We start from the raw sequence: 13266 nt of genomic DNA, 5'->3' as shown, positions 1-13266 counted from the left end.
GCTTTTGTCTTTTGGCATGTCCTCTTTTTAAGTTTTTTAAGGGACTTTGCCTTAAGTGTACTTCATGAAGTTTACATCAGCCATTTTTTTTCTTCCTATGAATTCTCAGTGAGCAGTGGTCCAGCCCTCTACTGATCTCTCAGTTGCTTCCTTCAGTGTTATATAATTTATGAACATGCTGTGTGGTACTCTAGCATATCTTTGAGGTTGTTAATAAAGACAGTAAACCGTATTGGCTCTATAATGGATCCCTAAGTAAAGCTTATAATTGCTAGCAACCAATTGTACTACATATGACAGGTTATCACCTCTTCAACCTAACAATTCAGCCCATTTTACAGACACCTTATCTAATTTTCAATTCAGATCTTAAATCTTTGGCAATAAGAAGATGAGAGACCATCTCAACTTGGCAAATTTAAGATATATGCCTTCTCTGCCTTTATTCTTCTAGCCAGTCCTCTCTTACAGATAAAGTGAGGTTGATAAAGCAAGATTTTTCCATGGTAAATGTGTGCTAGTTGTTTTCAGTCACCTTGTCTATTAGGTGACCGGACATTATTTCCAGGATGATTTGCTCTGTGACTTTGCTCAGGAAAGAAGGAAGGCCTTTATTGCGTTTATGTAACATTTTTGTTTGTTTGTTTGTTTGTTTTAATTTAAATAATATCAGAAGAGAGTGGACCAAATCAATTGGCCTAGGAATACTCACTTTCCAGACAGGAAACCAATAAAATGAAAATGAAGCAACCAGTCAAAAAAATCTTCAACCCCTTAACACTAGAGCAAGAAGTAACGAAACATTTGTTGGAGACAGTTAAGAAAGATATTGTAGCTGAAACCCTCCTGAAAGATGTGCTACAATTTGAAAAAGATAAAATAAAATAGTTCCAAACCATTCCCTGCCCCCAAAGAGTCTTAAGAAACTCTCTCTAGAGACTGCAAAAGTTTTTATGCCTCTTACATGGAAAAGGTCAGCATTTAAAACTTAAGCTTGCGCTGCTGAGAAACAGGTTGGACCAGTAAACAGAGACAGAACAAATGCAGGTGAGAAGTTGAGAAGCCTAAAAAGGCTTTTGAAGTGTGGTTTTCAAAGCTTAAGCTATTACAGTAAAATTTTGCTTAAATAAAGTGAAAGAGATGACAGTAAGGAAGTTCATAGGTTTGCTTAATGATAACAGTGTAGAATGATACACTGGGTTTACAAGGCCTAAAAGAACAGTAATTTCCTTGGTCAATATTTCATATTAGATGGTCGTTAAGATGTCTTTCAACCCAAACCATGCTGTGATTGTATGTTTCCATGATAAAGGGGAGATGAAGATGCCAACAACTTGTGTATGCTTTGCAGCAGATAGATCAAAGGCATTAGACCGATTTGAAGTATCTGTACAGCAATTATGAGGTCAAGTAGAGTAGTTGCTTGTAAATATATTGAAGTAAATGCTCTTCACTGGTGGAGGTGTGAAGAAACTGAAGTATGAAATTAACCTGACTGTTAACCGCCAGTGGACAGGCAGGTTGCCATTATAACTCCCATCTACAGAATGGGCTCCAGAGGGAGCTGCAGTAGCATGGCTGCTTCCATACTGTGAAGATGGTAGTCAGTCTTTAGGAAAAAGGAAAGGGAAAAAGTAAAAAAAGGGAGAAAGGGAGAAAGTAAAAAAAAAACCAAAATAAAACAAGCAAACAACCAAAAAAAAGCACCGTAGAGAGATCTATCAGCAAGCACAAATCAACAGTTTTATTGGGGAAGCATTAATGTGGCTTCTGTAAAGGAAAATCCTGCTTTATTAACCTGCTGGAATTGCAGAAGGGTGACAATAACTGTGTGGTAACTGTTATCCGATCTGTATTTTTTCAATTGCCTTTAACAAAGCTCCACATGAAGGGTTATAAAGATTATTTTTTTTGCACTGGGATCGAAGGAAAGGTCCTTTTAGCAACTGGGAATCAGTTAAAGCAGAAGAAATAAAGAGTAGTGCTTGTGTGCCACTTCCAGAATGAAAAATTGGAATCACACTGCAAAAACTGTTAGGCTTCTACTCTTTCTTGAGTAGCATCTGCTTTTGCCTCTGTGGGAGGCAAAGTACTGCTGATGGTTGGACTTGGCACTGGCTAACCCATGTAGGCATTTATAGTATTCACACAAGCCAGTCATTGACTTGGGTGGGTTGAATCTTGTATTGCACATAGAAATTTTTGTTTGGAATTGACTAAAATTTTTCCATCTTAGTTATATTAAAATTTCAGTTCCAGATTATGTCATAGATAAATGAATTTATTTGGAGGCACTTCAGTTATTCTGACTGTGAACTTCCCCTTAACTTATTCAATATAATTAGTTTACTTCTGCAAGTCTTTCATCAGCTGAAAGAAAAAAAGATATGTGTAGAAGTTCACTCTTAAAAATGTTGTGCAATCACTATTGCATGCTTGTCAATTAATGTCTAGAGAGGCAGTATATATGTTCATAAAGGTGTTCATTGAAATAATGATTTTAAAGTTGAAAACTAACTGGTTCAGAAGATAGAGATTCAGGTAGGAACCATGTCATGTTGATTTCAGTCTTTAATTACATAAGCAATGTTTTTTTCAAGGAAATATTTTGCCTTTCAGTGCAAAAAGCTTACATGCTGTGAAGAGTTAAGACAGTGTGAAGACAAAAGCCGCTGTAGTCTGTGTAATAGAAACCGATGATGACTGAGTTTTGGAGGATGAAAGAGCAGCAAAGAAAATCAACTTGTGAAGACAGATGAGTGTTCCCAAAAATAGTTGGATTTCTTATGTGCCATGAGAACCAAGTTACTTTAACTTTTCATGTTTATCATTTTCTCTGTAATTTATCTTTTACAGCTGAGTCAGAGGTGTACTTGACTTACAATGTGCTGTAATGTACTATGCTTACCAAAAGACTTCTTTTTTTAAGTCCTTTCCTTAAGTTGGCAGATATTTTGGCCAGATTTTTTTTGTGCCTTGTTTTGGAGGGTGGAGTAGGGAAAAGCATAAACTTCCTGTGAAGCAGGTGTTGCTGTTTGGAGTACAACTGAAATAGGTGAGAACACTAGCAGTCAAACTTTCACAACAGAGCTAGAATAATGTGTATTTGCGCATGAAATGCATTTATATTTTAAGCAGAAGCTGCCTATTAAATGGCTGTGCTCTGTTCTGTGTATTGTATGATCTTTGGCTGAAACAGGTGGGGGTTTTATTGCTGAAATAGTGTACAACTATATAGATAGAGAATGTGTCAGAAAACACAAGTATAAATAAGCAATTTAAATAATATCTTTCTTTCTAGCATTTCCCAATTTGACTTTGAAACTTTAGTATTGGTATCCTGGCAACTTTATTTGTATGTAATTTTATTAAATTGAAAAAAGAGTAATTCAATTTATTGTGCAGAGCTCAGCTGGTTGATATTACAGAATAAACTATGGTAGTAATATGGTAGTCCATCAGGACTGGAAAATGGGAGGAATGATTTTGTTAATAAGTTTCTTGAATAGTTGCTAGATCATAAAACATATCTTCACAAGTTTGTCTGGCAGTTTCCCCTGAGACAGAGTATTTATCTACCTCTTAAAAGAATTTTATTTCCTCCTGGTGTTCTTTTAATCTCAAATATTTTCTTGCCTAAAAAAGATGGGCTGAAACTTCTTAGTGTATGTTAAAATCAGCATTGTATCTGAATTTTGGAAATTCAGATGATTTACACATTTTAAAAAGCTGTTGTACAAAGAACTCCTTATGTTTGAAGTAATGCTAAGTCTTGTCATATTAGAACTAATTCCTGGGTGTTGACAACTTCATTCCAAGTAGTATATCGGTGTGGCTTTGGATTAATTTTTGAAATTATTTTAGCGGCATCTGTGTGATTGTACCTACTTTTTTTTAGTTCTTCTTTTGTAGACTGAGTCTTGAGGAAGAACTGGATCAGATGAAAATACACCATTCTGTGAGTAATTTCACAATATAGGAACTATGCTTACAGCAAAAAAGGAAGGGTATAGTATTTTATATCTGTGTATGCAGTTTGAGTGGGATGAGCCTGGCTGCGTGCCAGGCAGGTACGAAAGCCTCTCTATCACTCTCCTCCACAGCAGGACAGGGGAGAGAAAATATAATGAAGGGTTCATGGACTGAGATACTGTCATGGGCAAAACAGACTCAGCTTTAGGATATTAATCAATTTTATTACTAAAAAAGTCAAAGGAGAAGTAAAAACAAATATTAAAATCACCTTCTTCTCATCCCTTCCTCCTTCCCAGCTCTACCTTCCTCCCCCCAGCAGCACATGGAGACAGGGAATGGGGTTTATGGTCAGTTCATCCCATGTTGTTTCTCCCACTGCTCAGGAAGGGGACTCCTTCCCCTGCTCCAGTGTGGGGTCCCTCCCACAGGAGACAGCTCTCCATGAACTTCTCCAATGTGAGTCCATCCCATGGGTAAGTCCTCCACAAACTGCTGCAGCGTGGGTCACTCTTCCACGGGGTGCAGTCCTTGAAGGACAGGCTGCTCCAGCCTGGGTCCCCCATGGGTCACAAGTCCTCCCAGGAAATCTGCTCTGCTGTGGGCTCCTCTCTCCCCAGGTCTGCAGGTCCCTGCCAGGAGCCTGCTCCAGCACAGGCCTCCCACGGGGTCCCAGCCTCCTCTCAGGCACCCCCTGCTCAGGTGTGGGTCTCCTCCACAGGCTTTAGGTGGGTCTCTGCATCCCTGTGATCCTCCATGGGCTGCAGCTGCTTCACCATGGTCTGCACCATGAGCTGCAGGGGAATCTCCTGTCCCTCCTTCTGCACTGACCTTGGTGTCTGCAGAGTTGTTCCTCTCACATATTCTCTCTCTGCTCTTCTCTGGCCACAATTAACTACAATCACTTTTTCCTTCTTAATTATGTTACCGTGTTACTGTCAACTCTGATTGGCCCAGCGCTGGTCAGCGGTGGGTCCATCTTTGAGCTGGCTGGCAATGGCTCTGCTGGACGTGGAAGAAGTTTTGGCAGCTTCTCACAGAAGCCACTCATGTAGGCCCTCCTACTACCAAAACCTGGCCACTCAAACCAAGTACAGTAGTCTGTCAGAATATGATTTATATAAGGTTGTTTTTTCTCCAAAGATTTATTTCTTTTCATGAATGTGTATTTTGTAATCATATGGCCATACATGTGGTTTGAAAGTATGTTTGCTCATTATTTGTCTACATGTCTATTAAATCTGACAATTTATATGAACAAATACACATCAATACATTTGCAACTAATACGTATATTCTACCTATTTATGAAATATACTGGGACAGAAATTTCATGCTTATTCAGATGTCTCTTTTAATTCTAGTCTCACAAAGTATCTAAATTTGAAAGTTAATCAAAATGGTGAAATTGTAAGAATTGATCATGACTATCGTCTTTTCTAACTTTATAATCTTTACAGTAGTTGATGGTTCTGTGAAGATGAGTCTTTGTCAGTCGGATAGGTAATATATTGCCACTGCCTCTCCATGACTTCTCTGATTCTGTGTATTATGAGCTGTTCCTGAATAGTATGGGAGAAATTTTCAAGAGTGCATAATTACAGTCCATCTGAATATTGCTCTTGAATTCTTTATGCACAGTACTGTGCAAAGGAAGTAGGAGGCTTGGAGAAGTACTCTACACATTCTTAGCAATAAAGCCTTACCATTCTTTATTGCAGTTTTCTCCTGGTGACTTTTCTATTTTTTGTGATAATGTTGACTACTTGAATGAAAAAATATAAATTTTTTCCTTAACTTCAAAATTCTGTCTTTAGAATTAGGTGGGAGTATCAAGCTGCTGAAAACTGAAAGTTACCTTTTTCTTTTGTACTACTTCTTATGTGTTGTGTTCATAGCCACAGAATTGAAGGTTTAAATACTGACTTTAAGGAGCACTTCTTTCTTTTTTTCCAATTCAGTAAGACTTTGAAGAAAGAGAAGGGGAAAGATGACCAATGGTGAGAAGGAGTTATGGGCCTGCTGGGCAATATCTGGAATTTTCCAAAAAACAGTCTGATCACAAGAACTGCCAGTTCTTGACATATTTAGTGTTTTTACAATTAGTATTTTCTTCCTTTTTTTTTGTTTTCTTTTCAAGTAAACATACGCTTTTTAAAAATTTGTGGGTGGATGCACACTTCTGATTTGGTAATTAGTATAATGATTAGCTATTCTTTTGTGGGAACTGAGAAAAATGTTTAAACTCCTAGTGAAGTGTTTTCTAGAAGGCAAATTTTATTTACCTTTTCCAGTCTGTGTTGTTCTGGATATCATTTAAATGAAAAGGAAATGTCTAATAGGATTCAAGTCCAAAGATATGTATTAACAAAACTTTCCTCTTACCACAGAAGACTGAAATGAGTCTAGCTGTTTCCAAATTTTTACCAATTGAAGTGTAAGAAAATAGTTGCTCACAAGGTGTATAAAAAGTAATTTCCTCATTGTTCCCTTTGAAAATAGAAGGGAGTTGCAGTTATGACACATGTATTGTTTGAGATTTTCTAGAAGGTTGCACCATGATGACTGAAGCTGTATGTCCCTCTTTGAGCATAAATTAGTGTAATGTTAAAAAATCCTTGCTTATGTTCTCAGAAAGTGCATATGCCCTCTGCCTTAAAAAGGGGGTTAAATGCCTTCTTCCTAAATAAAAATACAACCTCATGTCTGTTATCAATAATTTGCTGGGAGTCCAAAATTGATATGGTCTAAATACATTTTGCTCATAATTTCAGCATGTTTTATTTTATAAAAGGAAACCTGGTGTCAATTTCCTCAGTTTATCAATGATGTTGGAATTCACTTTGACCTTAGCAGATAGGTACCTGTTTTCATCAGCCATGCTAAAATCAAGGGATAAAATCTGTAAAAAGAAACTGAGCTTTCCTGTATATAAATTTTCTACCTTTATTGGATATCACTTGTGCTTGTCAGGAAGAAGTAATGGATAGTTTTGTTGTTCTTCCATACAACTTTTCAAATCCTGTTGGTCAAAGATGAAGTGGGTCAAGGGAAAAGGAAACTCTGTTCCTCCATTCCCAATTTCTTTCCCTTCTTTTTCTGTTGCCTAATTATTTACTGGTGGTCATCAAAATCCAAATTCACTGTTCATGCTATTCATGCCCTTATTTGTTTATGAAGGTAGGGGTTGTGTTGGCAGGTAGTCATGCCATTTCCTCCAAAAGCAGGAGAGTGGATCCATCAAATCCTATTCAGAAAAATAGCAAATGCTTTCTTAAAAAGCAGTAAAATGTTGGCCTTGCTGTTTCTCCAAGGAGGCAGTTTGAAGGCTTCTTTCATTGTGAGACTCCTGAATATACTGCGTCCTCAGTATATATACATGGGAGTGACATTCCGTTCTGGTCTTCACCCTGGTGTTTCCCACCAGAAGTTTCTACCCAGGAGCATGGGTGCTTACCACTGGAGTCAGTGGCACAGTGGCTTTGTGCACCATGGAGCCTTTTTTTGTTAGGGAAATCCTTCGCCTGGTGTGTTCTGCAGGCAAAAATGTCATTCCTTTGATGGTTTGTGTAGTTTCTTTGTAAGTGACTATTACAGTGCTCTATTGTGTCTTTTTTTTTTTAAAGGGGTGGTTTTTTCTTTGTGTAAGCAGGCTTTCTGCAAATATTACAGTCTACTATGGTTTCATAGTTCAAGTACCATTTTGGCAGTGGTGTTGAACTAACGCATCATCAGAGTTCGTGACTATTAATTAGGAATTAAGTTTTGTGTTCTAAGGCTGACAGTTAACTATGTTTTCTCAGTGGGATGTAACTGTGCTTATGTAAGACCATGGTAATTTGATGACTGAAGATAGTTGGCTTTATGACTTGTGGGTCTATTCCTTGAGGGAGAAGATGTTATTATTTTATGTAGAAGTATGACAGGTAGAGCATGTCTTGCTGAGTAGACTCATATGATGTATCTTTCTACTATCCTAGACAGACAGTTACAGGTGATGCCGTTTCATTGCCTTCGCTAACCAGTTCCTATGAACAATTACATAACAATTGGAAGGGAGGAGGGGAAAAAGGGCTTGAATGGGCCATATATTTTCTGCTCAATAGAAAGGGTTAAGTTTCAGTGACCTTTGGCAACGCTTTTATTTATGTTGCTTGCATCTTGTTTGATGATACTGAACATGTATAGTCTTTTCTATCCCTTTTGCAGTGTTATTCTTTACTATCTGCATATAATATGTCTATTTATAGAGTTTTAAATTGCATTTTAATACATCCACATAATAAACATAACACCTTGTGTGCTTTGATCAGTTTCTTTGACTATGGGAAATAATTTTTCTTTTCAGTGGAGTACAGTAAATGCTGATATAAAAGCTACAACGGGCATTCAAATGAGTGAATATTTAGAAAAAGATGAAAAGCATGTTCGTATTATCTTTGTGTGTTACTTAAAGAATGCTCTAAATGTATGCAGTACCACTGTGCTGGGGGACTGTAGTCTGAAGTAACATGGGAACTAACATATTAATATCAAGGTAAAGGTACATATTCCCCAGATGCATAGTTTTACCTTTTTCAGCTTTTATTATCTTTAGAATAGTGTTCCATTTATTTCATGAATACAGAAGTATTAATTGGCCATGACATGTTCCAAAGACAAAAGAAAGGTCTAATTCACTCTAACAAACTTGTTAGTCACTGTTTATATCAAGAGGATTGTGAATCTACAGAGAGTAACACTGTTTTCTTCTACACTTGCTTTGTTTATAAATCAAAAGTTTTTAAGTGACCTGCAGTGTCTGCTTGTAGTTTGAAATGTTACTTCTAAAGCAGACCTCCACCATGTAGCACAGATATTTATCCCTTAAGATTAATTCTTTAAATTCATTTGGGGGAAAGAAGGACCAAAAAAGAAATACTAATATTGTGGTGCTTTTAGAGTATTGGGATTTTTTTGTTCTGTAATGCAATATTTCATATTCTAAGATTAAATCCCTCTGATGTGTGTAATTGCTCATTTCTATGAGCAGTGGGCAATTTGTGAATGCTAAGCTCTTGATTTCTGATTGACCATATGTATTGGTACATCTAAACTTTTTTTTTTATGAATAAATCTAATTTTTAACTTGGGATTTTTAGTATCTAAAGTGTATAGCTGTCTCTGACAGCTGTATCAACAGCTGTATCAATTTCTAATTGTTATTATTTCACAGTATTTCAGTTGAATGATTTGTGTGATTTATCTAGTGAAGTACATGATCTTTAACTTAACAAAAACCAGGGTTTAAACTTTTCATCCATCCTAATTCTGTTACTATTTGCTTTGTTCACCAATCACTCTGATCCTCCTAGCAGGGGACAAGACCTAGAGAACAAAACTGATAGTGACTGTGTAGATAAAACGGCAATGAATTCTGCTTTTAAGGCATAGAGGGAATAGTCTGTAAAAGAATAAAAATTGGAATGAAAGTACAGTGTCTTTAACCTGCAGATCTATTGTACCTTTGAAAAGCCTGTGCTCTGAAAAAAACATACTGTGATTCTACAGAGATTAATAATTATGTGACAGAACACTTTGAAGAGAGGTCACTTTAGAAACTGACCAAAAAGCTTGTCAAGAAAATAGACCACATTATAAATAATTACAGAAGTAAAGAATGCATTTCCTTAAAATGTCTACAGATTGATTTCATGAAATACTAGGTGTCACAATGTATTTTATTTATTATATTATAGAGATGTGTTATTTATTTTCTGATAGAGCCACTCTTTAAGCTTAGTGAAGATGATGGGATCAAGGGTAATACTCCAAAGAAGTATATGAGAGAAGTTTCACATGAGATGCTACAGAAGGTAAAATACCAACCGCAACAAACAGATCTGAATTTTAATATAAGAATCATACATATATATTTATGTATGTATGTATGAATATGTAAACGTCAATACTCACGAATTTAAGGCATCATTGTCCTTCAAAATTTAAAAAGGTGGCTTTACAGGATTTTACTCAGAAAAAAATTCTAGGGAAATAGCTGTGAATGTTATGTAAGGTAGACATGGGTAATGTCAGAAAAAATGAAAAGAGCGTTTAGGGGTGTAATGCTAAAAGCTAACAGATTGTCTAAATTTTAAGTATCATTTTGCCCCTTAACTTCACGAACCTTAATACCTTTGCTGGGTATTTAACTTTGGATGGTATCAGGTGTTAATCTCCATAGAGCTCCTCTACAAAATAGAATTGATGCATAATAATGGTAAATTCACTCTTTGTTGTATTTAAATTTTAGCACAATGTTTCATGTGCAAATATTTTGTACGTGTGTAGGTCTATCACTCTTTTTACAGGATAGTACTATATGCATGTAGTGTTCTCTAGCTTAACAAAAAATGATAAGTATTTTATCTTTACTGCTTAACATTCTACAGGTTTTGCCTCATACAGTGATGGGATGTTCTTAACTAGTTGGTATTTGTATTGATATTTGTAATATACACAAGTAGTTTAGTATGTTAACAGGTGTTCACTTAAGAGGGCTCACTTGTATTTTACCATATGTTTTGTTTGCTTGGAAAGAAAAGGCATCCTTCAAACAGCATCATGCCTTTTGTTTGTCATTTTGCAAAACTATTTGTTTAATTACTTATAAATCTTTAAAAGCATGTTTAAATTGAATAAACACAAATCTATAACTTTGAATGTCAGTTCAGGTATGTCTATTTGTTTTTTATCTGTGAATTAACTTGTAGGAAGTATGGTAATTTACAGCAGATGATGTGATTGCATATACTTGTAACACTTGCCATATGGTCAGGCAATGAAGGCTGTCATCTCATTATTACTGAATGACAAACATCATGTTAAAATAATAACACACAGAATAGGAAGTGCTCACATTCATTTATCTTAAGGTAGAGTGAGTAATTGAAATAATATGAATGCTACCATCTGAAATGTCACAGTTTATGCTTGCTTATCATCTATATTTCAGAACTATAATTTTGTTTGCCAGGTACTACATAATTTTTATCTCTATGGATATACAGAGTTATGATGGTACCTAAGGGATAAGTGTAGAAGCTATTTATTGTTTATTTCCATCCAGCTGTCATACATGACTTTAAGTGCTACTGAGCGCAAAAGGTTCCTTTAAAGAAATGAGAAAACAGTAGCAGAATCAGTTTAGGAAGGTGATTGAAGAAAGATACTGGTCTAACACATTGTTGTAGGGGTTGAAAGTGCAAATTATGATTTAATTATAACCCTTTGTTTCACTAAAGTATTTGAAAAAAAATCCCTTTTATTTCTAATTTCACCCATTAACTTTATGTAGCCATAATGTATTGTCTCTTCATATTAAAGATTTCCTATCAAAGTCACTATCAGTAGCGACTTTGTGAATTTGTGAATTCAGTATCCAATTCACAATTACCAATGAAGTTTGAGCAGCTCTTGTTGTAATTTGCCCTGTACATCAAGAGCTGTCATTTATCTGAATCCTATCTGTAATACCCACTTGGTACATTTCATAAATTTTAAAATAAAATAAGTGTTGGCAAAATGTTGTTGTAAAAACGTAAAAGTAAAAACTTACAGAAATAATATGGTTTCAATATTTTCAGTGTCAAAGATAGTTTTGACATTTTGTATTGCTACAAAGTGTGGGAACTGGCCAGTATTTTACAAGGCTGGGAGCTCAAGTTAGCCATGCGCACGCTAGCATAGCTCCTGGAAAGACAGTCTTTCCTAACAATGTACAGAGAAACCTAGAACCCCTGACATATTCCTTAGTGAAATAGTGGGGATTGAGCTTGTACAAAACCATCCAAAAATATTTTTCCAGGTATTGGAGTAACTCATTACTGGGCACAAAACTTGCTCTGATGCCCTTTTCAGGCTTCTGGGGATGTCTCATAGACTAAATAATCACATTAGTATCTGCTAAAACTAAAATCGCCCCTTATTTCTGGAATTGCTCTTTATGTGGATATTCAAGAACATTACAGAGAGTCAGTTTATTGTTAATGGACTTTAGAAGCAAAACATAGGTAGAATGTTGTCTTCCACAAAATTTATGTGAGGAACTTGGAAAATTAGTCTCTTAATTGAAACATGATAGATTTTTCCTCTCTGTGAATAGAAAACACATACTGGCTTCCACATTTTTAGGTGCTGAGTTTCTGATATCTTTGCTAAGATTTGTTTTGGGCTTATTGAAAGATCAAATTAATATTTTATTTCTGTATTTACTACACTTGAAAGAACTTGTTGCTTCAGATAGCTAGTGCAAAACTGCCTATATTTCAAAGTAGTAATCCTTCTGAAAATGTTTTTTAAAATTCAATTAGTATGTATAACAAAATCAGTAATGAGCTCAAGATGCATCACGAAGATTCATTAGCATGGTATACTTAAACTTCTGTGTCATTTTGCTTGGAATTTAAAGTTCTTTTACCATCTGCCTTTTGTTCAACAGCTGTATTATTGCAGCTAAAATGTTTTAATCTGCGCTACATAAAGTTGTTTTAAAATTAAGGACTACAGATAGCTTTTGTCCTTGCTCTTCATGTGATATCATTGTCATGTAATAAATATATCTGAAAACATATAGTTTGGAGTTATTCAAGACAGGCTGAAATATTGTAAATGCTAAAATTGCTTTTTTTAGGTACAACAACTAGGAAGAAGATTCAAAGCTATTGAAGGGGAATTAAAGAAAGAGAAAGAAGTAAATAAAGACTTACTGAATGAAAAAGTGTATTTGAAAGAATCTTTAAAACTGCAAAAGGAAGATGCAGACACAAGAAAAAGAGAGCTGGAAGCACTACTTAAGAGGATCTGTGAGGTAAAAAAGGAAAAAGCAGAACTTCAATTCGTGATTGATGAGAAGGAAAAAGAAGCTGCCTCTTTGAAGAGGCAAGTGACAGAAGCTAACAGGTTGAGAAATGAAAGTGAAGATTTGCTGAGTCAAGTGCAGGAGCAGAAGTGTTTGCTGGATAAAGCCAAAGCAGTGGCAATCTCTGGGCAATGTAATTGCAAGATAACAGGCACCAAGGTTAAATTAAAAACAGCCAAGAAAAAGAGCTCTTTGGGACATCATGGAGCTTTTCTCAAACAGTCCATCAAGGTTATGAGTAATGTGTTTGAGAACTTCAGTAAGGACAGCTGGGAGGATATGAGTGAAAGCAGGTACAGCTCTCATTAACTTAGCCCTGTAGAGGGGACACTGTGCATATGTAAAGCACTAGCAAATGGAGATTGAATTTCAACTACTGTTGATTTGGTATTCAA

The 13266-nt window shown here is 35.8% G+C and overlaps 1 protein-coding gene across 1 annotated transcript in view; it reads left to right on the top strand.

Moving 5' to 3' along the window:
* Nucleotides 1–13266, top strand: part of CNTLN (centlein) — a 170497-nt gene that overhangs the window by 93955 nt on the left and 63276 nt on the right. Inside the window, 2 exon segments of the mRNA XM_059836999.1 lie at nucleotides 9736–9827; nucleotides 12644–13164. Coding sequence (XP_059692982.1) covers nucleotides 9736–9827; nucleotides 12644–13164 — 613 coding nt within the window.

This window comes from Haemorhous mexicanus, chromosome Z, assembly GCF_027477595.1.
Source record: "Haemorhous mexicanus isolate bHaeMex1 chromosome Z, bHaeMex1.pri, whole genome shotgun sequence".
Taxonomy (NCBI): domain Eukaryota; kingdom Metazoa; phylum Chordata; class Aves; order Passeriformes; family Fringillidae; genus Haemorhous; species Haemorhous mexicanus.
This window is presented reverse-complemented; position numbering and strand designations above follow the sequence as displayed.